The following is a 26,246-nucleotide window of genomic DNA, read 5'->3' on the forward strand; positions in this document are numbered from 1 at the left end:
ATCATGGTTTGCAACAGCATGTAGCAGATGAAAAATCACAGTCCTAAAAGAGGGAATAGATTAGGTGGTGGGAAGCCCGAAAAATTTTGAAAGCAGAATGAAGGGTGGAGAAGTGTGTATTTGAAAAGATGGGGAAATAAAAGATAGTTCTAGGAAGAGTGAAAGAGGCAAAGAAGAATCTTATTATCAATTCAATCTGCTCACTGTATGTGCATTTATTTCAAGAAAAAAATCCAAAAGTACAAAAGGACCTTTCCAATCTTTGGAATTTCCCCCCCCTTGAAATAAATGCACATACAGTCCTAGCATACAGTCCTAGGTCTTCCTTCAGAGGTTGAACTTGTGTTGCATTATCCTATTTAATCACAACTCAAACAACAATATTTTACATTTAAAGTGATACCTGTAGGGAATGTGGCTGCACTACTGCATTTTGTAATGTGATTCACCAAGTGACTCAATTCACCTCTATGCCTGCACAATATTGTCTCTACAAGTGAAACCAGCAACAATATACAATACAACTGGAACTGGCAATAAGAATGTCACGTCAGATCTAAAATCTCATGTTTTATATTGGTGAGGAAGGGACAGCCTAGGACATCGATGGGCAGAAGGAAAGTGAAAAGAGAAGGAAAGGCTTCCGATGATCTTGTAGTACAGTTTTCTTTGTTTTCCTGTTTGGAAAGGATGGAGGAAAAGAGCTAGAGGGAGGGGAACTACTGAAGGAGCTGCAGAAGGTATGAGAGGCTGCAGTGGAATTCTGGAATTGGAGCAGGAGAGCAATGGGTGGCTCCAGAGGGGGTCCCAAGCACCCTGTCGGATGAGTAGTTTGCTTCCCTACCTGCCACCACCCATTTCTGTTTCAGAAATCTAATATGTGGGACACCCACCTAGAAATGAACTTTGCTATTTTGGTGTCTCCCCCGCCCCCCAAAATTTTTTTTCTGGTGCTGCCATTGCAGGAGAGTACCAGCAGCAAAGCAGCACATTACTGAGAGGTCTAGATTGTGAACAAAGTCAATATCCAGCACCAAAAACGTGGGAATAGAGGGCCCTTTTCACCAAAAAAGTCTCCACTTTGCATAAAACTTGCATATGTTCATTGGTACAATAAAGGCATATTTTGGTAAAAAATTGGATAATTTGAGAAGAAAAACAGCTGATCACTGTGAAGCTGATGACCAGGTGAGCTGTATGTCTGTTCACTCTGCTGTCTAGGTGCAGAGTTCTCAAGGCCCCTGCTTCTTAACTGTAAATTCATCATCAGGTTAGGTTCACCCAGGACCAGTGCTACCATTAGGCCAACTAGGTAGCCGCCTAGGGTGCAGACCTCAGACGCGTGCAGAGTGCAGACTTCAGAGGGGCGCAGAGTGTAGAGTGTCAATGTGTTTGCCTAGGGCACAAAATAGTCTGGCACCGGCCCTGGGTTTACCACACACACAGTCCTCTGTCCTCCTCCCCTATGGGTCACCCAGCCTGCTCTCCCCAACTAGCAACTTCACCTCTTGGCTCAAAGCAGGGCAGCCAGCTAGCTGCCAAGCCAGCCTCTCTGCAAGCTGGCAGAGTGGTACATGCACGGTCTCCCACCCGCTTGCTGTTCTCTACAACTACAAACATTTATATATGGCTTTTCAACAGAAGGTTTCACAGTGGTTTTCCAAGAAACATAAATAAGAAGGTGCTCTGCTGTGCCCAAAGGGCTCACAATCTAAAAAGAAATGCAAAGTAGCACCAGCATCAGCCATCAGAGGAATGCTTGTGCTGGGGTTGAATTCTCCTGTTTTTCTCCCCATGATAAAACAGAAGAGATTCACCACTTTAAAAAGTGCCTTTTTACTCAGCAGGGATAGCTGCTAACTGACTAAAGTGAGTAAAGTGCTAACTTAATAAAGTTGGTTAGCAAATGGATAGCTTCTCACTGCCGCCGCCACCACATGAAGGAAGCAAGCTGCAGCTGCCAGGCCCATTGATCCGTGCTCCTGCTTCACGTGGCTCTGCAGCCTGCCACAGAAGCAGAACCTCCCCTCTGGCTTCCCCACTGGATGGATGAGCAGTAGGAAGGGGAAGGAGACAGAGGGAGAGAAGCTGCCCAGGAGAGCAAAGGGATCTGAGTGAACACAATGTTCCAGCTGCTCCCCAGAACTTCAGACACCACAATACATGCAAAAAAAGTTGTTTGGTCCCCTAAATAGTCTCGATTCCTCCAAATGGGAAAAAAAATCATTTGGTCTCCAAAACAGACACATGTCCTCTAATAGAGTCCTATAAGTCCCTAAAGTCCCTAGTTGGCAACCCTATTGAGAGGTAGCTCTGGGTCTGCTGTTGTTGCATTCTGAGCCCTAGATAGGTTTTCTGAAGGCGTTTTCATACCAGTTGAGACTCTTGTATATACCCACATGGTGGTGGTATGTGTGTTATAGTTGTCTTGGTCTTGCTTGTAATGCAAAACTGACTGGCACACAAGGCAGTTGCTAAGCACGGTTACCACAGCTCCATATTTTGGGGCAACAGCAATTTTCAAAATAAAAATAGCAAACTGTAATTAGGCATTTCATGAAATCTCAGAAAAATCAAGTAAATCAGATGTAATCTGGATAGCTCAGCTATGGAATGCTTGAGGCTTGGGCTAGAGCTGGAGGGAGGGGAGCTTCAAGGTGAAGAGACTGTGAAGGAGAGGAATGACAGGCCTGGGTCTGAAAAGAGAGAAACCACAACATCCAACTGGGGGATCGTCTAGGCCTACTTATCTCACTGCTCAATAATGCTGATGTGCCGCTGTAATTAGACTAGACCCCACATCTCCCAACAGTCCTTGCTTCCTTAGCTTGACCTGAAAAAGGAAGTGCTCCTTCTCAGGGAAGGGAGGAGCTAATTTGGAAAAAGACAGTGGGAAAGCGCTAGAGAGAGCAGAGAGAGGGAAGAAGGCTGAAGGAGGGTCTTCTTGGGAATTCAGTGCCACAGGATGTCTTAATGGCCAATGATTCAGTTGGCTTTAGAAAAGAATGAGACAAATTCATGTAGAATATGTCTAAACAGTGATCTATCCTGATAGATAAATTGAACCACCATGTTCAGAGGCAGTATACCTCTGAACACCAGATGCTAAGAAACATATCCTGTTCCTTTTGTTCTGTAAATTGCTTTGGAAACTTTTGTTGTTGTCAGGGGCACACGTAGGCAATTTTGGTGGGGAAGAACTTCAGAAACCTCCCCCACCCCACGTGAGGTAAAAAAAAAAAAGGTTTTAAAAGGTTTTTTAAAGGTTTTTAAAAGTTTTTTTTAAAGGGAGCCTGCATTTTTCAAAGGGCTGCCATGGAGGGCCTCCGCAGAAGCATGCCGCCACTGCCTCGCAGCGCTGAACCGCGGCACCAAAAACTTCAATGATTCTATCCGTCATGCAAGCGGTTGGGGTGGTGGCAGTGGGCAGAGCGGGAGTGGCCACTGGGCCTGACCATTCAGCCCAGCGGCCCTTGAGAACTGTGAGGAGCTCCAGCACGCCTGCCTGCACAGTTGGAATAGAGTGTTGCAAGCCCTGACGTCATGGGCTTGTGACACTCTATTCTAACTGCGCAGGGGTGCTGGAGCATCTCACAGTTCTCAGGGCTGCTGGGCTGAATGGTCAGGCCCAGTGACCGCTCCCGTTCTGCCTGCTGCCACCATCACCACCACAGGGGTTGGGGAGGCCTGCACATGGCGGCTAGAATTATTGAGGTTTTCTGCACTGCGGTTCAGCACCGTGGGGTAGTGGCGAGGTGGGTGCTGGGTGGGGTGGCAGCAGGAGGTCCTCCTGGGCCTTTGGACCCCCCCTGGACCTTGAAGGCCACAGACCAGGACCCCAAGGTCCAGAGGTAAAAGCATCTGTAAAGTGGTATATAGATAGATTTTACAGCAGCACCAGCAACTACTGTTGAAAATGGGAAACAAGATAGGCCTTTGGTCTGATCTAGCAAACCTCTGTCATAAGCAGACCTCTTTTTAGTTATAAGACCTCTTATGACTAATATTGTACATGGACTAAAGTCTGTATGGACATTAGTCTAAGGCTGTTATATATGCTTGTGGCCAAAAACAAAAAAAAAAAAAAGGGCAGTTCCAGGGATATTACCCTCTAAAGTGTGAATAGTATACAGCCATGCACATATATCTAAAAATCTAATGCACTCTTTCCATATATGTGTGCAGAGATAAACATATTCCATACTTGATTTCTTCTTTCTATTGTGTGGCAACATATCACACATTGAAAAGTGATCTGTGAAGTATCATGCAAAGACCAAAATGCACTTGGGGCTGGAAAAATAAAGGATCCCTACAACAGTTTTATTAAAGATGTTCAGACTATGAGAAGCAATAATTTCTACATGATTTGGTAATCATATAGAAATATGTAAGTAGAGCCAAGGGTTGTACAGGTTGAAGAATTCAAAGCCTACATCTATAGTCAAGTATTAGCTATCAATGCTTTGAAAAAGAAAAAAAGAAAAACAAGTTCCAGGCTGACCCAGTCTGAAAAAGAAATCTGAAAAAGAAAGGTACTAAGGCACCACTGTAATACAAAAGGTTCAGCAGTTCATTTTCAATGCTGTACACAATTCTCATTAATGCAAGATATGTAACTTATTCCCCACTCATCATGCTGAGAACATAACTCTCATATTAGTAGATCTGTAATTTCCTATTCCTTTCTTCAAAATATTTAACTGCATAATACAGAGCATATCAATGTTATAAATGAAAAAGGTGCATTTCAGCTATAAAGGGGGGAAAAACCAATTCCCTGAAATACGTTAGCATTATTCATGTAATTTAACTTGGCTGATCAGATTCTCCTTTTGGAGTCAAAATATTTTTCCAATCCTGCATTAAAAAGGGGAGGGGTATGTTTGCTAACAGCACTCTTTCCTACTTCTCTTATCTAGATTGAGTCAATGCCGTGTTTATTGTATTCAATTTACTTTTTATCTCTTTCTTTTATTAGTAATAACGTTTGTGCTGCTATAACAATTACACTATCTTACAAACTTCCTAAGTAATATTTGTCATTGGTTGCTTTCAATGCCTATTCAATCCCATGTTGGGTTTATTGTGTTAAAATATTATAATCCGTTTCTTTGTAACACTGGGAGTGCAAAGAGAAATAAACCCCCCAAGCTTTTCATTTCTAAAGTTGCAAGATTGAAGAGGTCATGATGACAAATGGTAGAAACCTTATTGCACTCTAGGCTGTGGTACAAGTAGCAATGATTTCATCTGTCATTCCCCCCCCCCGCCGCACTTCCCAATTTTGACAAATGACTATTCACCAATTAAGTGAGTTAGGGATCAATTTTTATTTTTTATCCAATGTATATTCCTTTCTGTAGCCATCTAGTAGAAAGTTATATGATTAACTGCCTTAGCATCTGTTAACTTCTCAAATATTTTCTATTTAAATTGGAAGTCAAAGAGTCTTCAAGGATGCACGTCTTCAAAAGCAATTCATGATATTTTTGAGTTAGCTGAACCATGAAACTGAGATCTGTACAATGCTGATGCCTTCATAAGGCACATGTGTTTGGCCTTTAGGTACATCCTTTTTTCAGCCCATTCAGCAATTTTACAAGTAAGCTGAATTACACCAAAAAGAAGCTAGGGCTGCTGTATAACAGACAAGCATCGATTGTTTCAATGTGCAAGTATTTTTCAGGCATCAATAGGGGTGCGCAAAGCAAAAATATTTAAGTGGAAAAGGAGAGATTCAGCAATTTGCAAAGGCTCTTAGATAGATTCAAATGTATATGAGAAAATTATTTTAAGATTATTAGTTATATTATTTTCTTTTTATTTCTTTTTATATACCTCATATGCGGCTCTATGACCATTATAAAGATGATTGATTGATTGATTGATTGATTGATTGATGATATACTTCAAAACAACTCTGTCCCATGGTCCAGTCCAGATGATACAACCTGTCTACTGTGTCATTAAGGACATGTAGGGGTACACGCTGTTTCCCAGTTGCCTTTCCCCTTCTGTGTGTGGGTGGTGGTGGTTGTTTTAAAGAACCACCCATTCACATGCAATCTAAACACTATGTTAATGTTGTATTAAATCAAGTGCAAGAGAACCCCCATTAATATGCAATCTAAACACCAGGTCCAGGTATTGCAATACTGATGAGTGGTGGTGGTACACAGAATGCAGGGCGATCTCATAAGCTTATTTTCCTTAAGGCAAGTAAGAAAACAGAAAGGAAAAAGAGTCTGGTGTTCCACATATAGTAGGGCTCACCATGTTTCCAAAAAGCCACAGTTAGAGGTTTCCCTGGAATGTTGTGTAACTCAGCACAGGGAGGGGAATTGACAAATAGGATCAACCCTCTCCCACCATGGCCTTCACTTTGCAGAAGGGACACTTTGGTTCCATGTCAATAGCACTCCTGAGAAACAATCACTTGTTTGAAATACTCTTTTCCTCTTCTTATTTCTATGTAGTAAGCTGGAACATTCTCTTCTTTTACTCATATTGACATATATATCAGTGAGAAACCTAACTGAAATGTATAAGCTTCTTCAATATTGACTGAAATATTAGGGATGTGCAAAAACCATCTGAATTTTTTAAAAAAATGTCATTTTAATTATTAGCTCGCTGCAAATTTCCTCTGAATTTTCAGTATCCAGTGGAATGTCTCAGTTTTTCTGGTTATCACTAAAATGGTTTTAACTTGATTATGGAGGAGGAGGAGAGCTGGTCTTGTGGTAGCAAGCATGACTTGTCCTCTTAGCTAAGAAGGGTCTGCCGTGGTTGCATATGAAAGGGAGACTAGAAGTGTGAGCATTGCAAGATATTCCCCTCAGGGGATGGAACCGCTCTGGGAAGAGCAGATGGTTCCAAGTTCCCTCCCTGGCTTCTCCAAGATAGGGCTGAGAGAGATTCCTGCCTGCAACCTTGAAGAAGCTGCTGCCAGTCTGTGAAGACAATACTGAGCTAGATAGACCAATGGTCTGACTCAGTACATGGCAGCTTCCTATGTTCATATGTTATAATAAAAATTTGCTACGACTGTACTGAAACATAAAGTACATCACAGAACACACAACTATGTAGGAGAATGGAACCACATTCATGCCCACAACAGGCAATGAAACTATCTATCTATCTATCTATCTATCTATCTATCTATCTATCTATCTATCTATCTCAATCTGTGACAAACAAAATATAATTTTATTTATTTTATAATTTTATATAATTATATAATTGAATTATATAATTGTGATTTTATATAATTTCATTTCATTTATTCATTTGAGTTATATATCATCCTTCCTAAAGTGGCTCAGAGTGGTTTACACTAAAATAAAAAAATACATAATAATTAAAATAAAAAACCAATGAAAAGCAGATTAAAATTACAATTAAAACTAGCTATCATTAAAAGCCAGGCTATAAAGATGGGTCTTTAAGGCTCTCCTGAAGGCCTGAGAGGAAGATAATCCTCTTATATCTACGGGGAGTGTTTTCCACAACCCAGGGGCGACAACAGAGAAGGCTCTATCCCAGGTCACCACCAGATGAACTGGTGACACCCAAAGACAGAACCCTCCTGATGATCTCAATGAGCGGTGGTGATTTTGCAGAGAAAGGCACTCTCTCAGGTAACTCAGACCCAAACTATTCAGGGCTTTAAAGATAATAACCAGCACTTTGTACGTTGCTCAGAAACATAACAGTTTCCAGTGCAACTATTTAAGAACAGGAATAATGCGGTCTCTCTGCAATACCCCTGACACCAATCCAGCTGACACATTTTGGTGTACTGAAGTTTTCAAGCTATCTACAAAGGCAGCCCTACATAGAGCGCATTGCAATAATCCAACCTGGAGGTTACCAGCTGGTGTACCACTGTTTTCAGGTCACTCTCCTCAAGAACAGGTGGAGTTGTCAAATCAATCACAGCTGGTAAAAAGTGCTCCTGGCCACAGTCTCAGCCTAAGGCACCAGGGTGAGAACCAGGCCCAAGAACACCCCCAAGCTATTAACCACTTATTTCTGGGGAAGTCTAGGCTCATCCAGAACAGGAACTTTGATCCCATTTTGCAGATTATGACCCCCAACAATGAGCACTTCTGTCTTGCTTGGATTCAGCTTCAGATTATTATCCCTCATACAGACCATTACTGCCTGTAGGCAAGCATTTAAGGAGCTAACACCATTTCCTGATATTGGTGGCAGGGAGAAATAGATTTGGGTGTCATCAGCATATTGATAACACCCAGCTGATGACCTCAGCTCCCCTGATGACCTCACCCAACAGTTTAATATAGATGTTAAAAACACTGGTGACAGAATGGAGCCCTGAGGTGTTCCATACTGTAGTTGCCGTTTTGAAGAGCAACTGTCACCAAGCATCAGAATCTGAAATCTACCCAAGACATAGGAGTGGAACCACTGTAAAACAGTGCCGCCTTTCCCAAATAACTCAGGCGATCCAGAAGGATACCATGGTAGATGGTATCAAAAGCTGCTGAGAGATCCAAAAGAACCAGCAGAGTCACAGTCCCTCTCTTAATTCCCTGGCAAAGTTCATCTATCAGGCTGGTCAAGTTCATATCAACCCCATAGCCCACCCTAAAGCAAGTTTGAAATTGGTCTAGATTATTAGTTTCCTCCGACCACTTGGAGCTAGTCAGCCACCACTCTCTCAATCATCTTACCCAACCATGGCAGGTTGGAGACTGGCCTATAATTATCCATCACCAGGGGTTCCAAATTAGGCTTCTAAAGAAGGGGTCTAACCATTGCCTCTTTCAAACAAGATGGCATCCTGCACTCCCTCAGTGAGATACTAATGATATCAACTAGGCCAGTTCCAACAGCCTCCCAGCAAGATGAAATCAGCCATGTTGGGCAAGGATCCAAAGAATCCTTAGGCTGTGCTGCTTCAAGCAGCTTGTCCACATCCTCAGGAGTCACTAACTGAAACTGATCCAATCTAATATTGCAAGAGGGATTGCTGGACACCCCCTAACTGGTCCTGAAGAAATGCTGGAGTCCAGATCAGCCCGAATGCTAACCATTTTATCTGCAAAGAACTCATTGAATGTGTCATGGTAAGACATTGTTTCCAGAAGCAGATTTGAAACAGAAGGGATTTGTATTGAACTCCTAACAATCTCGAGCATCAGTGCTGAATGAGAACTTGCAGACACAATATATGCAGAATAAAGTCACTTCCTTGCTGCATGTATTGCCACAGCATATGCGTTTAGGTGCGCTCTATGCTGTGTCCTATCATATTCAAGATGAGTCCTCCATTTGTACTCCAGTCATCAACCTTGCTGCTTCAGTTCCCATGGCTTTCCATATAGCATGGAACTATAGTTCCATGCTATATGGAAAGTGGATTGGAGAGGATGCTTAGGAGTGATCATTTCTACTGCCTGGTAGGTTTTCTGTTCCAAGTATCCACCAGGGCATTAACAGAATCACTGGCAGAACCAACTCCAAATCCCTCCAAGGCCCTTTGAAATCCTACTGGATCCAACAGCCTTCTCAGGCAGACCATTCTAATAGGCCCACCAACATTGCAGAAGTTAGACATGAATGTGAAACCAACATTAAGCAGGAAGTGGTCCATCCATGACAATGCAGAGACTACAGGAGTGCCCGCCCCCGGAACACTCCCCTTATTTATTTATTTTATTTATTTATTTAATACATTTCTATACCGCCCCAAATGCAAGTTCTCTGGGCGGTTTACAAAACAATAAAAAGCCAATAAAAGTTTAAATCATTTCAACAATTAAAATTAAAAGTTTAAACTATTAAAACACAATTGAAACACAATTAAAACAGTATCTAATTAAAAGCCTGGGTGAACAAATATAAGTCAATTCCCTCACAGAGATCCTGGTGAGGGAGATGCTATTTTTATGGACAACAGCCCCTAACCTGCTTGACAACAGAGTACCCTGCAGGAAGAGGTCCCACACGGGACCACTAGCCTCTTCCAATCTGTTCTCAGTTATACAAGACAGGTCGGTTCCTTCAACCACGATCAAATAATGGATTATTTCGATCTTATTTTGAACTGACTCGGCATTACAAAGGAACATGGTTAGGTTCAGTGGGGAGTTGGATCTACTCACCAAGGCCTGAGCTCTGACAGGACAGTTGGAAGGGAAAACAGTACTAAATTACTGAACTCCCTTCGCCTGTAACGGCATGCTGGCCTGCCAACGCCCGATCCTCTATTCCCCACCACTACTGAAATCATCAAAATAGCTGAAACAGAACAAAAACAAATTTGCTTTTGTTCAAAAGCTTAAAGCAGTAAAGTGATTGCATTGTTCCTCCCACTCATGGCTTCTAAACTTTCAGTATGCACAATTGCTTAAGAATAATTTCATACTTTCATCGGGGATTATTTTGAAGAATAACAAGCAATGCTATAAGGCCATTCTCATGACTGCTACTGGGACAGGGAGGGTGGGCAGGAGGTAAAGGCAGGGTTGAACCTACTTTCCCCCAGATGATTGCCGTCTTCTGTGTGTGTACGGCTCATACTTCTCTGAGTGTTGCAGATCTCTGGAGGCCAGGAAAATGAAGCCTGGCCTCCAGTTATCCCCTAAATGTACCACACAAAGAGCGCAGTGCACTGAAGGATTTCCCCTCAAGCTGGGCACAATAGGCATCCAGCTTGTGTCATACACACGACCCCATACCTGAATAAAAGGGTGCACTTGCTCACTTTTACCCAGGTAAAAGGGCAATTACAAATCCCAGGCTACCTGGGAAGGCAGTGCTGGAAGCAATCCTGGTGCTTCACACGAGCAGCCCTACCCAGGTAGGGCTGCCCAAGCCTTGGTAGTTCTGCTCATGTGAACAGCCTCTTTATGTTCTAAAAGTCTATAGGTTAGAAAGGAATAAGGGAAATTACAAGTGGAATTGGATGATTGTTTATTAAATAAGAGGGATATTGCACATTATTACATGTATTAAATCCATCAAAATTAAAAGAAAACCTTGCAGCAAAAGCAAACAGAGATAGGTGAGCAGCCTTTCACTCATAACAGATTGACTTGGATGTAAGTTGAGCTATTACAGAGGAAAAATTAATCACGTGGAAAAATATCTCTCCTGATTTTTAAGCCAATCTGAATATGCAATAGACCCTGGGAAAACTACATTTCCCAAAGGCTATATGAACTGGGATCCTAGTACACTGAGTACTCTACTAAGAACTGGAGAGTGGGAGGAAGGAAAGACAGAGGCTTTTCTCTCTGTCTCTCCCTCACAGTGCTGCTGCCCTAGCCAGGCCAGGCCGCTGTTATTGAAAGGGAAGCAGCAAGTTAGTTTCATGGCTGGGTGTATGGCTGAAAAGGGCTGGAATTCACATAAGGCAGCTACACATGTAATGTGGCAACTAAGGGTGTAACAAACCACTGGCTTCTAGGGTGCATATGCAAGTCCATCTTCTGGTGTTGGCATGGCTATGCTGATACTGGACATGTTGCCTGAACCCAACAATGTTGGCATATCTACCCTCTTTGAAGTTCTGAACCTGACATCTGTAACTGGCTCCCAAGGTAGGTTACAGATGGATTCAGAACTGCAAGTAGGGTAGAATATGCTGACAATGGCAGTCTCAGATGACATATGCAATGTCAGTACAGCCTTCCTGATACTGGAAGTTGGGCTTGCATAGTGATATGGATGTGGATGTGAAGAAGGATGCTTAGGTGTGCAGATCTGTCTCTCTGGATTACTTCTGACTCTTCTGGTCTGAATTACTGACCATGCTAAGAGATGAAAATGAGCCTGTGCATTAGCACTGTTACTTCCAAATAAACATGGATAGGATTGTACTGAAATTTTTTTCACCATCTATATATATATTTCTCCTAGGTGTGCCAGGGAAAATGCGTCCTGGCAGCCCAGCTGATTGGCTGGGCTGCGGAGGTGCCTGATTGGCTGGCGCAGCGCACCCAGGAGAATTTGGCCAGCGGTGGGCCAGGCTGAGGGTGGCGATGGTGGCCGCAGGCCCGGCCTGGCTGCGGAGGCAAGGCAGCAGGCCCGGGCGGGGGTGGCGGCGGGCCCGGCCACAGCAGTGGGACTCAGCCCAGTGGCCTGGGCAAGAAAGTGGGGGTGGGGGAGAGGTAGCCGGCCTCAAAGAGACCAGTCGAAGAGGCTAGCAAGTGGCGGCAACGGGCCTGGCAGGCCCGGGCGCAAAGGTGGCACTCGGCCCAGCGGCGGGCCAGGCTGCGGAGGCAGCTCACGGCCAGGCGGCGGCAGTGGAACCAGCCGCCGAGGCCAGACACCTGCGGGAGGCTGGGGTGGGAGGGAACTGGGCGGCAGGACTTCCGTGTTTGCCGCTGGGAGGAGGAGCGGTGGCCGCCGCTGCCGCCCGGTAAGTACTGTAAAATAAAATGCAGGGGTAGGGGGAAGGGGAAGATAGAGTGGGGTGGGAGAGGGGGAGGGCAAGAAGGAGGGGGCAGGGGGGAAGGGGAGGGCAAGAGGGAGGGGGAGGGCAAGAGAGAGTGGGGGGAGGGTAAGAGAGTGGGGGGAGGGGAGAGGGGAAGGGCAGGAGAGAGGAGCAGGGGGGAGTGAGGGCAAGAGAGATTGGGGCAGGGGAGAGAGGGGGATGGCAGGAGAGAGGGGGAGGGGGAGGGCAGGAGAGTGAGAGAGAGGGGTGGGAGGACGAGGGAGGGCAAGAGAGAGTGGGGAGGGAGGGGAGGGGGCAAGAGAGTGGGGTGGGAGGGAGTGGGGTGGGAGGGAGGGGAAGAGGGGCAAGAGTGTGGGGCAGAAGGGAGGGAGGGGGATACAGCCGGCCTCAAAGAGAGCACAGATGCTCTGTGTGGGTTGGCTAGTCTGTACTATTAATCTAATTTTGTTAACAGCTGAACACAGTATTTCAGATCAAACCTTGTGCATGAAGGAACCTTGACTTGATAAACCGCAGCTCTGTGAGTTACCTCAACCCAGGAGTTGTGGTTTAACCTGCAATTTACAAACCAGGATATAAAACCAAGATCAAATCCTGGCTTCATATCCTGTTTTGTATGCCACAATTAAATCACAACTTCTAGGTTCAGTTGACACTCAGAGCTATGGTTTAAGGAGTCCAGATTTCTCCATCACAGCTGTAAGCTCATGGTTGAGGTGACATCTCAGTCAGTGACTTCCTGGCTCACAGATCAAGTAGGTACTACAATCTACACACTCTTAAAAATCTGCAGCTTCATTACAAAGTGTGCCAAAAGAAAATATTTATAAATCAAGTATGACACTCTTCAGTTCATTAGTCCATTGCAATGGCTGGCATCCTAACAACTGAGGTGCAGGTGGTGGTATATGAGAACCACCAGAGCTGTTTCTGAGTTCCAACTAAAGTAGCATCAGTGCTTGCATGGGGAGGGGGCAAATCCTGATGACCTTCCTTCCTCTGGAAGCATGCCATGCCACTTGGAAATACTGTCCCTGAACGCTGTGCAACCTTGAGAGACATACTTTGTGTGGAAAGAGAACTTCTGGAGGAAGGGGAGGTGGTCAAAATTCTATCCTCCCCACCACACAACTGCTGATGCTGCATTAGTTAAAACCAGCAGTAGTACTGACACAGCTCAGGTAGAACCTACTGTACATTTTGTTAGACAGGATGTCAGCCATTATTTTTAAAATTAATGATTTTATGCACATTTCCCATTTTTATTTAATAAAGTGGTGTATGTATGGAACCTATTAAGTGGAGAGAGAAACGGGATAGAGAATGGCGACAATGGGCAGAGAAAACGAATGTGTTGTCAATGTTATTGTCAGTCCACTCATACAGTGTTATGTAGGGTAATTTGCACAGGTCTTTCCCTTTCATTCGAAGGTCATTTTTCTAAAATTATCCCAGATGATACTATGCTATTCAGCACTGCAATTTTCTACACAGACGTGATTTAATTCCCAATCCCAATTCCCAAGATAAATGATCACATAAGAAGCTTATACTGTGGCAAAAGTATCACCATAGCAGGCTGACTAGAAGTTTTCCTTTAGCACAAATTTGTCCACACCAGCAGTTACTTCAGCATAGAATTTTAAAAATCCATCTTCCTTGTGCAGATCTAAATGAGAGCTTCTGGGGGACTGACTTAAGCTGTACCACTGCAAACGACGACCTGTGTTCTAACCAACTAACCAGGAAGTCCTCCTCAGTCTCTGATCACAAGAAATGGCCAACACACATTTCTGCAGGTCTTCATGATTCCTATCAGTGCCAAAAAGAACCAAAGAATTCTAGGCAATTGAGATGGCCTTCCAGGATAATGCAGCAGTCCTTGTCTGGTGGGACTATGAGAAATGCCAACACTAGGTTTAGGCACTGGTACATTTTAGTCATATAAGTAAAATTTTACACCAGATCCACCAGCTGGATTTTACACCAGATTTTGCTCTCTGGTGTAAAAAAAAAAAAAAGGGGGGGGGGGAGGCAAAACAAACAAAAAACCAAAACAAACCCCTGTTGCATACGAGTTTGTCTGGTATCTGTTGGATGTCATGCAGAGGTGTAACAAAGTTGAAATGGACCCTGGGACAAAGAAAGATGGGGCCCCAATCCCCTGCCCCGTCCCAATTTCTTTAATAAAAAACACCCAAGAATTGTGACCTGCCCCAAGTAAATCTTGCAGCTGTTGACCAGGAGTCCACAGCACACCCCTGGCCTGCCCCATCCCTCCCAGCTCTTCTCATCGTGATTGGTTGGCCAGGTGCTCAGGCTCAGCCCATTGCTCTCTCAGCCTGAATGACAGGGTCAGCAGCCAGGGAAATGATGGCTGATGCTCAGCAACAGCATCTCCCTGGTTGCTGAGCCTGTCAGTCAGGCTGAGGGAGGGGTGGGCTAAGCATTTTAGTCAGTCAGGAGTAGAGGCAGGATGCTGTCTGACATTCTTCCCTTTCCCTCTTCAGCTGGTCTTGTGGTAGCAAGCATGACTTGTCCCCTTAGCTAAGCAGGGTCCACCCTGGCTGCATATGAAAGAGAAACTAGAAGTGTGAGCACTGTAAGATATTCCCCTTAGGGGATGGAGCCGCTCTGGGAAGAGCAGAAAGTTTCAGGTTCCTTCCCTGGCGTCTCCAAGATAAGGCTGAGACAGATTCCTGCCTGCAACCTTGGAGAAGCTGCTGCCAGTCTGTGAAGACAATACTGAGCTAGATGGATCTATGGTCTGACTCAGTATATGGCAGCTTCCTATGTTCCCTCCTGTAGAGGGCTTGTCAGCATGAAGCCCAGCCAAGGCCTGGGATGGGGAGCAGACAGCATGCAAGTGAGTTGGGGATGTGGGAGTGGTGGGACAAGTCAGACAAAGAGTGAATTGTTACCTAGCTTCCAGTATGCTCTATTGTCCCAGTATGCTCTATTGCCACTACATCCCTGCTACCATCCCATAGGAGTCACACTACTGTGCCTGTCTTTCTCTAAGCTTGCCTTATGAACAGTAAGCTTAAAGTGAATGAAGGGTGCATTATGCGGCAGGGAGTGATTAGGAAGGCCACTCCTGAGGAAGAAGAATTGACTATACCTCTTAGATCTGACCTTAACAATGACAAATTAATAATTTTTTAAAAACCACACCAAAAAATCTGTGCATGTTCCTACAAAGTAGCTGGCTTTAGATGCCCTGGTCTGCTGAAAACTGACTACATATATACAGAATGCCCTCTTATTTTCTGGGCTATAGAATAACCTTTGGAGGACAAACCATTGGAATTGCTGATGTCTACCCTATGAGTTTCAGAATTCCACCCCCCGCCAGCTCCGTACTGCCTGCAGACTCTATGTTCTTTTCCCAGGAGACTCTGGAGACTCTCCTGTGAGGCAGTACAGACACTATAGTTGAGGCAGAGGACTGGCAACGCTATGTGGAGTGAAGTTGCTTTGGTTTGAGCATCGGGATCTTTGGATTCAAGCCTGTCTTTGTAAAGTGTCTTGGAATGCTTCAAGGTGGCAGGCTGCTAAGTAGTACCAAACATAATCATCCTTTTGATAGGCCTAATTTGGATAACACTTTGTGCTAATATGATACATTTGAAGGATCACAAGCCCGATGAGACATGTTTATGCCATTAATTCCAAATCAACTCACTCACTTGAAAAAATCCCCGAGTTTATCTGGGAACAAAGCCATTTCAATTTTGTTCAAAACCACAGCCAAAGCAGCAGTGTTTCCTCTTTAAGTATAGGGTGGGTTTTTTTTCGGGGGGGGGGGAATTGTTTCAAATCTGCTCATCTCTGCTAGCTATTTCTAAAAGCTGCTTGAATTGCTAGGCATGGTAGTCTGAGCATCACATTTCCTTATTGAATCATCTGTACAATACAGAAAACCATTTTGTTCACAAGAGAACAAAACCAAACAAGTGGAAGCAACATTCAGGTGAATGGAAGGCTCTTTACCTAATTGAGCCTTGCAGTAGAATTATTAACAGAGTAAGCACTGGAATGTTAGGTGAACTGAAATGTTACTCGGTATTTTTACATGGGCAGGGCCAGCTCAAGGTTTTTGAGGGACCCTGGCCAATAGAGTAAAGTAAGTGGCACAGCAGGGAAATGCTTGACTAACAAGCAGAAGGTTGCCATTTCAAATCCCCGCTGGTACTATATCAGGTAGCACCAATATAGGAAGATGCTGAAAGGCATCATCTCATTCTGCGCAGGAGGAGGCAATGGCAACCCCCTCCTGGATTCTACCAAAGACCAGGAGTCAAAATTGACTTGACGGCACATTTTACCTTTACCTTACCATAGAGTAGAGTACCACTTTTGCCCCACCTTTCAGCATCATCATTTTCTCTCCTAACCACACTCTGTTTGGCCCTCTACAATTAAACTAAAACAAATCTTGTTCAACATGACTCTTATGACAATGCAAACAGATCTCAACACTGTTTTAAACACGGGACATTCCAACTCTCTTTGGAGGGGACCAAATAATAAATGTGTTATACTCTATTAGATTTGTCATGTTACAATACTTTATATAAATTCGCTTGCATTCTGGTGCAACTCCTGCCTTTAACAGGTGCACAACGCAGAGGCAGGTCTGACAATTAGTGAGACCTGCTTTGTAAGGGTGAGTCTGCACCCTTAGCCCGCTTTCCACTGATCGTCAGAATAGCTCCAGACAGTACTTCTTCAGGTACACCTTTGCTTTTTAAAACAAAGGTACAATGACAGAGGAAGCTACACCTGCCACACAGCTATTCAAGAATCCCCTGCCAAAACAGGAACTGCATGTCCTAGCAAAGAGTGCCTCTAAAAATGTCCTATTAGACCATCAGTCTGTAACAACCATATTATTGGTGCCTTAAAGTCCCATTTAAATGAGCTAGATGGTGACACAGCACATCGCTCTTTCGACAAGCAAGGTAAACTCATTCTGTCCATCACTTGCATTTTTCTAAACCTTCACATTCTACTTAGTGGTGGGATTCTAGGCACATAACACTTTTATTTTTAAAATAGAACTCATTATGGCTCTAAATTACTTTATGGAAACAATGACTTTTTCTCTCTTTCTCTCCTTTTTAATTCCTTGTATTTTTGTGAATACAGTAATATTTTTTAATATACAGTAATATGTGCCCTAATAATACTTTAAAAAAAGGACACAGTGTACGTTCAACCTGTGATGGCCATATTTCAACAGAGAATATTTTTATCATGCTGGTTCAAACACAGTTTTTAGGGGCAATGTGTTTTTCAAGTTCGTTGTTCCACATTTATCAATCTGAAAAGTTTAATGCCAATAGGAAGATACCACGGCTGACATCCAGACTGACAAAGAACTGGTGCAGGAAATGTGCAGCATACACTTCAGGAGAGAGGCAATTTTTATTGGTCTCCTCTTTCTTCAAAAGCCCACTATGCCCCTCTACAATATGTCCCTGAGGGTGCATTCCTCAGGGGCATTTTCAGGAGCCACAATAGATCAATTAAAGATAGATCAAAATTACACCTCCTCCATTGAGCATGTTCTTCATTCACTGCACCAGCACTACATTAGTCTAGATGTTGGCCCATGTATTTTCTTGCATTCTCACTGTGTAACAAGAAGCAATAGTGTTTTTGAGCACAATTTAAAATATTAAAACAGCAACTTTTAACAGGACTCTCACAAACTTCATAACAAAATGCAGGCATCAAGAAATATTATCTATAGTCTAATGGATTGCTTGTTCAAACCCTTCTGATCAATTTAACCCTATTTATTTGCACACTACAGAGGATTTGCACACTACAGAGATTGTGTATGTATTGCACCCAATGAGTAACATAAAACCACATATTTGATACAGTACAATCTGATTATATAGCTTGGATGTAAGAAATCAGGGTGTTTAGATTTTATACACTAAAATGTTTAAAAATCCACAACTTAGTTATCCGTGTATTATAATTAAGTTGTGAATTTCTAAACATTTTAGTGGTGGAATTAAATGGGATGGAAATCTACTTGTTTCTCCTTCACTTATCCTTTTGAGTGTGGATGAACTGGCATGTTTTGTTCCCCTAATTACATAACTCTGCTTCCCCCGCCCTCTTTTTTTACTTCTTTTTCAGTCTAAACAAAACGATCTTTAAAACTGCACCTTGTCTGAACAATCCAATAAATGTTACTAGGTGAATGATATATAGCTTTTTAAAAAAGAGCTCAAACTGTGTTAGGACTGTCTACTTTTGATTAAAGCACATATTAAAGTATTGATGCCACCTTGGTGACTTTACACTTCAGTCTTTGCTTTTCTGGAACACCTAACTTTCTGTTCCACTTTCTGTACACCAGTCTCACTATCTCTTTGTATATTATCAGATTTGCAAAACTAGATTTGCTAGACATTGCTGGAGCCATGACCTTCTGAACACCAACCAGTCTTTCAGCACAAGCCTAAATCATCCAAGTCAAACACTGATCTTTAGACCAGCCCAGTTAACAGTTTAGCAGACTGGATACAAACATGACAGACTGTAAGCAGTAACAAAGATTTTCTCTAGCACCACATATTAATTCTCTTTAATAAAAATGTTACATTTTAAAACATTCAGTTATGCTTGATCATGATTTCCAAACATCATGTGGGGTTGAAGTCAAAAGAGCAAGAGCTAAGACGCTTGTTCTAACATCATGTTAAGGATAACAATGAGATACTATACTTTGTAGTATCATCCAATGAAGGGGAATTCAGATTATGTAGTTTGTTTTCAGGCACTCTCTTTATGACCCAACTGCCACTCATCTTCCACAAATTAACATGATCAAAAAGCACCCAACAGGGGCTGTTGCCTAATTAATTGTAGACTGGAGAACCCTCTGCACTGAGACAGGCACAACAGATGAGCTAGTTCAGCGATCTTCACTATTTTTCAGGCGGGGACCACTTTGGCAAAAAACCTTCCATTTCCCACCATGCTGGCCTGCATGCAGTACTGGCTTTTCCCAGGACTGCAATGAAAGAGGCTTGTTGAGCCCCAGCGTCATCTTGGAAGGTGTGCATGGAGTGCTGGAAAGTGCAGTCCTTCCCAAGTCTTTCCCCATACTGCTTGGTACTGGGAGTCCCAAGAGTACACGGTGGTATTAAGATTTAATTGGAAATTCTACCTGTTGACATGAAAGTTCGTTTGAGCTTATTTAACTACTGCATTAATCTACTGTATTTACAGGAAGATAAATGACCACAGCTGCTTAAACGAACAGTTGCAAAGCAATTCTACCTGAGAACTGGGTACAGAAATTTCCTGGATACAAAAACTCAGCCAAATGATATGTGCAATGCATATGGCTTTTCTTTAGATTATTTCCTATAAGTGAATCCAAAGCAACAAAATTAGTAGTGTGAGAGGCTTCTATATATAGGGATCTATTCAAGAAGGCCACCTTCTAAGATGGCAATGGGGCTCGAGAGAGTTCCATTTCCCAGAGTGCAGCACTGCATGGTGGAAATGGTCACTTCTGCGCAGTGCTGGGGGAGTCAGCACAGCATATTTGGCTTTGGCCAAAGCTTCACAGAGGCCTAACAATCAGGGAGACGACCTTAGGGTCTATGGGAACCACCACTGGTTTCTAGGCCTTGCAATGAAGAACATGGAGCTAGTGAAACCCAGATTATACTTCATGTTCAGCAAGCATAGACAATAAATAATAAGTCTAACAATATTGCTTCTGCAAACAGTCACCCAGTGGAGCTATTCAGGGTCGTGAGGGGGCGAGTAGGGCCCCCTACTCCCTTGAATCAGAATTTATAACCATCAGTTGCTTGCTGTAACGCTTTTAATGAGTTTTTTGTGGACAAAATCTCTCATATTCGGGTCAATCTAGATTTAGATTCCAGAGTTATTGCAGTGTTGGATGCAGAGGTATCCAGCAACTCCTCTTGTGTGGTTAGACTAGATCAATTTCAGTTCGTGACTCCTGAGGATGTGGACAAGCTGCTCGGAACAATGCGTCCTACCACCTGTCTGCTTGATCCTTGCCCAACATGGCTTATATTATCTGGCAAGGAGGTTGTTGTGGAGAGCCTGGTGGCAATTATAAATATCTCTCTGAGGGAGGGCAGGATGCCCCCTTGTTTAAATGAGGCAATTATTAGACCTATTCTTAAGAAGCCTGCCTTAGACCCCCTCAGATCTTAATAGCTACAGGCCTGTCTCCAACCTCCCATGGTTGGGCAAGGTGATTGAGAGAGTGGTGGCCTCCCAGCTCCAGGTGGTCTTGGAGGAAACTGATTATCTAGACTCATTTCAAACTGGTTTTCAGATGGACTATGGGGTGGAGACTGCCTTGGTTGGCCTGATGGATGATCTCCAATTGGGACTTGACAGAAGAAGTGTGACTCTGTTGGTCCTTTTGAATCTCTCAGCTGCTTTTGATACTATCGACCATAGTATCCTTCTGGAATGTCTGAGGGAGTTGGAGGTGGGAGGCACTGCTTTGCAGTGGTTCCGCTCCTACCTTTCTGGCAGATTCCAGATGGTGTCACTTGGAGACTGTTGCTCTTCAAAATCTGAGCTTTTAATATGGGGTCCCTCAGGGCTCCATACTGTCTCCAATGCTTTTTAATATCTACATGAAACCATTGGGAGAGATCATCAGGAGATTTGGTGCTGGGTGCTATCAGTATGCTGATGACACCCAAATCTATTTCTCCATGTCAACATCATCAGGAGAAGGCATATCCTCCCTGAATGCCTGCTTGGAAGCAGAAAGGGCTGGATGAGGGATAACAAACTGAGACTGAATCCAGACAAGATGGAGGTACTTATTGTGCAGGGTTGTCACTCAGGAAGCAATATTGATCTACCAGTTCTAGATGGGTTCACACTTCCTCAGAAGGAACAGGTACGCAGTCAGAGAGAGCTTCTGGATCCACACCTTTCCCTGGTTCCCCAGGTTGAGGCAGTGGCCAGAAGCGCTTTCTATCAGCTTCGATTGATATGCCAGCTGCGTCTGTTTCTTGAGGTTCATGATCTCAGAACAGTAGTACATTTGCTGGTCACCTCCAGACTTGATTACTGCAATGCGCTCTATGTGGGGCTGCCTTTGTATGTAGTCCGGAAACTACAATTAGTACAAAATGTGGCAGCCAGGTTGCTCTCCGGGTCATCTCGAAGAGACCTTATTACTCCTATATTACAGGAGTTGCACTGGCTGCCAATAAGTTTCTGGGCAAAATACAAAGTGCTGGTTATAACCTATAAAGCCCTAAACAGCTTAGGCCTATGGTACTTAAGAGAGAGTCTTCTTCTGCATGATCCCCATCGTCCACTGCGTAAATCAGGGGAGGCTCGTCTGTGGCTACCTTCATGTCGTCTGGTGGCCACCGAGGGACAGGCCTTCTCTGTTGTCGCCCCAAGACTTTGGAATGCGCTTCTCGTGGGAATACGAGTCTCCCCGTCTCTAGTGGCTTTTAAAAAGTGTCTGAAGACTTACCTTTTTACCCAGGCTTTTTAACTTTTTAAATTTTAGATTGTTATTGATTTGTTTTAAACTGTTTTTAGCAATTAATTGATTTTAATGTTTTGTTTCATGTTTTGTTGTTGTGAACACCCCTGAGACTTTGGTTGGGGGCGGTATACAAATATGTTAAATAAATACATTAAATAAATAACAAGTATTTTAGATTATCCAGAGATCCTTGATCTCCACAGAGATGTTGATTGTTGGATTTTTCATTTTTAAAACAAGGACCTGCTGATTATTATTCATAGCACATTATGATACACTGTAGTTTACTGCAAAATGGCTCCGAGCAGCTACAAACCAATTTCCTGATTTCCTCTTGTAAAAAGACTACAGTGAGTTTCAGAGTGCCAGACCACCTTTAATGTTCGTTGTTTGCTAGACATTATTACAAAAGTCACTGCAATATATAACCTGCCTTGAGGAAAGGAAATGCTCAAAAGTTTCCTTTACTCTTCCCTGCAGTCCATGTGACATTTTCAATCTGGACATCAATAAATAGTAATGATGCGTGCAGAAAAAGAAAGTAAACGAGACATATCCCTGAAGTTAGAAAGAGGTAATACCATCAAAAAAGCGAGAGAACTCACACTAGGGATCTTTTTGCTCTTGCCATCTTTAGTGGAAGTTCCATTCAGCTGCTCAATAAAACTGTAATGTGCTAATTGTTCAGGTCCATCCTCTCCATAATGGCCACAGAGACTGTGCTGGTACAAATCCAAGATTGACATGGGCCTCCCCATAAAGGACTTCCTCACACTATTTTCTTCTTGCTCAGCTAAGACAGATTTGGGGTGGGGGGGAGAAAGCACACACACATTGTACATTTATCTGAGAGAAAGTTCATACACAGCTTCACATGCTGTATATTTATTTAATGAGAAAAATGATTAAAGATCACTGGAAAGACTGAGAGCTAGAGAATAACATCCACCAAAAAGTCCTCCCATGTTATGAAAGTTCCAATGTAATTTAAACTCACAAAGCAAGATTTTGGTTTACAATTCAGGCTAATGCTTCATGCATTTAAAAAAAAAGATGAACGAATGAAAAGAAATATGAGATAAGCACTCCTATTTCTAAGAGTAAGTAATTTCCTTGCTTCAAATGAAATTGTTAATTTTACTTTAATACAGAGTTTTGAACATTAGTTTCGCTTTAATGTATATCTTAATCATAATGCTTCATCTGCCCTACATACCTTGAGCACACGTCTAGCTTCAAGTTAAAAAAAATTCTTTTCTTTCCACTAATTACTTTTTTGGTTTGTCATCTTGCTAATCTTCAATCCTTAAGTGAGAAGCAGAGAAACTGATTGGTAAACCTATACATTTTTCCTGGCTATCATGGCTATTCACAATCTCCATTAAATAAGCCATACACATTATGACAATGCTGTTGACTGAAATATTAATTTTTAGCATGTAGATCTAACTGTGGTATATGAGAATACTGTTGTTTACTCAAAGTGCACTTTACTTATTCATCTAATTATTTTGCTTGTTTTTAGTTGTCTTAATTGTGCAAGTTCCATCCCCCCCTCCCATGCTTCACATCTTCCCACAGTGTTACAGAAATGGAAGAAGGGCTCTGCCCTTGCAGAGTGAGTGGAGTCTAGCTTAGTTGAAGTCTTGCTCCATGGCCCAACAAAAGCGAAGGGAGGAACAATTTTTTGCTCCTCTCCCCTCCCTCCAAAAGTCATTTTCGCTTCCAGAAATATGTCCTGGTGGGCTGTGCAGTGAACAGGGCTTTTGGAGGAATGGGAGAGAAGCCCTTGTAGTGCTGTGGACCATTCTGTTTTTGACAACAGACATATCTGGTCAAAGTGAATCCGGGTTCTATGCTTTACTTAGAAGTAGCTCACAGAGAGTACCACACAGTTCAAGTGACTTACTGATAAGTAAGCATGCCATGGACCAAGTCGCAGGGGCATAACTGTAATAGGGCAAGGGGAGACAGTTGTCTGGGGGCCCACTGTCGGCCCCCCCCAGAGGCAAGTCACATGACTGACTCCCCCAGCCGCGCACCTGCCTGGGCTTCCTTCACTTGCATTCATCCTCTGAAATTGATGTGAATGTTAAGACCTGGAGAGCTACCAGAACAGCATGTCTTTCTCTAGTACCATTAAATGACTTGCATTGTCCACAATTTACAAAACCTTTAAAAAAATAATTTAGGATGATGTTCTACTGTGGCACATAAAATTTTATTTATATATATATATATATATATATATATATATATATATATATATATAAATTTTTTTACTTCAGTGAGGGGGGGCCCATTTTAAAATCTTGTCTCTGGGCCCACTCCAACCTTGCTATGCCCCTGCCAAGTCGTATGGTCCATGCATATTATGTTGCTATGCTAATGAATGCAATGGTGTCGATTTTGTTCACTGATATTAGAGTTAGGTACTATGACTTGATTCAAAGGTGTGTTTCAACACAGTAGCCTCTAAACGAGGCACCAAATATTACAAGCCTTCCATACACTGGTTACAGTTGTCAATCCCGACTGCTCCAGGCACTCGTGGCTGGAATGCTCCTCTCGGGCTCTTTCTTTGCCCCATTCAAGGAGAGGGCCACAGCCAGCATGGCTCATTCACCCTTTCAGCAGCCCTTCCCTTCCATTTCAGAAGCCAGAGAAGGAAAAGAAAACCATTGCTTTGGGGATGTTTTGCTTCCTTTCTCCCTCCGACTTGGCTGCTTTTTTTGCTTTTAACTGCAGGGACTGGCAGCTGAGCTAGAGAAAAAAAGGAAACACAACAGCTCAGCAGCTCAATTTTCTTTCCACCCTGGTTGATGGAATAAAAGTGAGGTGCTGCCAGGAAGGGTGAATGAGCACAGTGGCAGCGGCAGCAGTTCTGTTCTTGCAAGGAGCATTAAGCAAAGCACTCTAATATTTGACTGGGAGCTTGTAAATATAGCAGAATGACTCAAGGCCAATGATTTCGTTAAATGTGATGGGGGCTGTTGTTTTTGCTGTTTTTAAGAGATTAAAGAGTAGGAGGCTCAGTCTGGATTGGGACCATGGCACAGATTAAAGCCTCCTGTGCCACCATCCCCAGTCTGATGGGCTCCCTGCAGTTGTAAAAATCAAGCTTGTCACCTCCAACCATCAGCTTAATGCAACATAGAATTTGGACCTCATGTAACTGACAGGAAGGGTGGCTTCACAATGCCTCTGTAATGGCAGCAAGTGCGGTTCTGCCAACTGCTGGTTCCCAAACTTGGCAGGTGCAAGTTCTGCGCATTTTGTAATTTCTGTGTTGGAGATGGAGTTCCAGTGAATCGACCTTTTGCACAGTTAGGGTCCCCTAGTGGTCACTGGGAGTAGAGATAGTGAGTAAGGGCATCCCTAACTGTTCTATCTGTCTCTACTCTATGATCCCTGATATTACTCTTCAGGTATTTCCTGTTGAGCCTTAAAATCCTTCCTTTCCTCTTAGAGAATAGATGTAAACATCTCTCTCCCTCCTTACTTATTCATTATGTAGTCTTTTAGATTAGGATTAGGTCTTTCCTATCCAAGTGTACTTAACCAATAAATATTTAGTATTTAGTTCTACAAGAATCTCCATGTGTTTTCTCTAAATAGCTGCAACAACTAAACTCTGTGCTAACTACTCTGTAACTGGAGTGTGTGCTCTTCCCTAGTGCTCTTCTGTTTACCTACTGGGGGTAAAATGAACAACACCCAACAGTCTGAACCCATCAATGTTAGGTTGCTGAGCAGCACTTGGTTCTGCCGCTTGACACCCACCACCCAGCTTCAAATCTTGGTTATGGATGTTGGGTGGCAGAGGGAAGTGCTGCTTGACAACCCAGTATTGGTGGGGTCACACATCATGGAATGCATGGAGTAGGGCACACTCGCTAGGGACCTGTGGTTGGCAGAACCTGACTTGCCACCACTGCACGTGAAAACCATCTAAGGGATGGTTATGAAATTGTTTCCATCCAAATTTTCCACCAGAATTTGCAGTTACAAATTACATGGTCTTGTTTGTAGCACAGCACTGGTTAGTTAGCAACCTGCCATCCTTCTGATTCTAGTTTAAAAAAACAATTCTTGACATTGAACATACACAGTGGTCTAAACAATCACATCAGCAGAAGCTTTCATTAAAAAAACAACAACAGATTACCAGTAAGAGAATTCATCAAATTATAGCACAAAAAGGAATTGATTGTATCCAGTACTGTTGTTCTGTGAACCCGACATTCTGTTTGTGCAAGCTTTCTACTATCT

At 43.2% G+C, this 26,246-nt stretch overlaps 1 protein-coding gene across 22 annotated transcripts in view; it reads right to left on the reverse strand.

The window, feature by feature from the left end:
* Positions 1 to 26,246, reverse strand: part of NCKAP5 (NCK associated protein 5) — a 930,794-nt gene that overhangs the window by 46,549 nt on the left and 857,999 nt on the right. For 21 of the 22 annotated variants that reach the window (XM_053253151.1, XM_053253227.1, XM_053253159.1 and 18 more), the window contains one exon: positions 22,580 to 22,767. The exons of the other annotated variant lie outside the window; for it this stretch is intronic. In XM_053253151.1, coding sequence (XP_053109126.1) covers positions 22,580 to 22,767 — 188 coding nt within the window. The remainder of the gene's footprint in view (positions 1 to 22,579; positions 22,768 to 26,246) is intronic. 22 annotated transcript variants of the gene reach the window in all.

Source organism: Hemicordylus capensis, chromosome 1 (assembly GCF_027244095.1).
Source record: "Hemicordylus capensis ecotype Gifberg chromosome 1, rHemCap1.1.pri, whole genome shotgun sequence".
Taxonomy (NCBI): Eukaryota; Metazoa; Chordata; class Lepidosauria; order Squamata; family Cordylidae; genus Hemicordylus; species Hemicordylus capensis.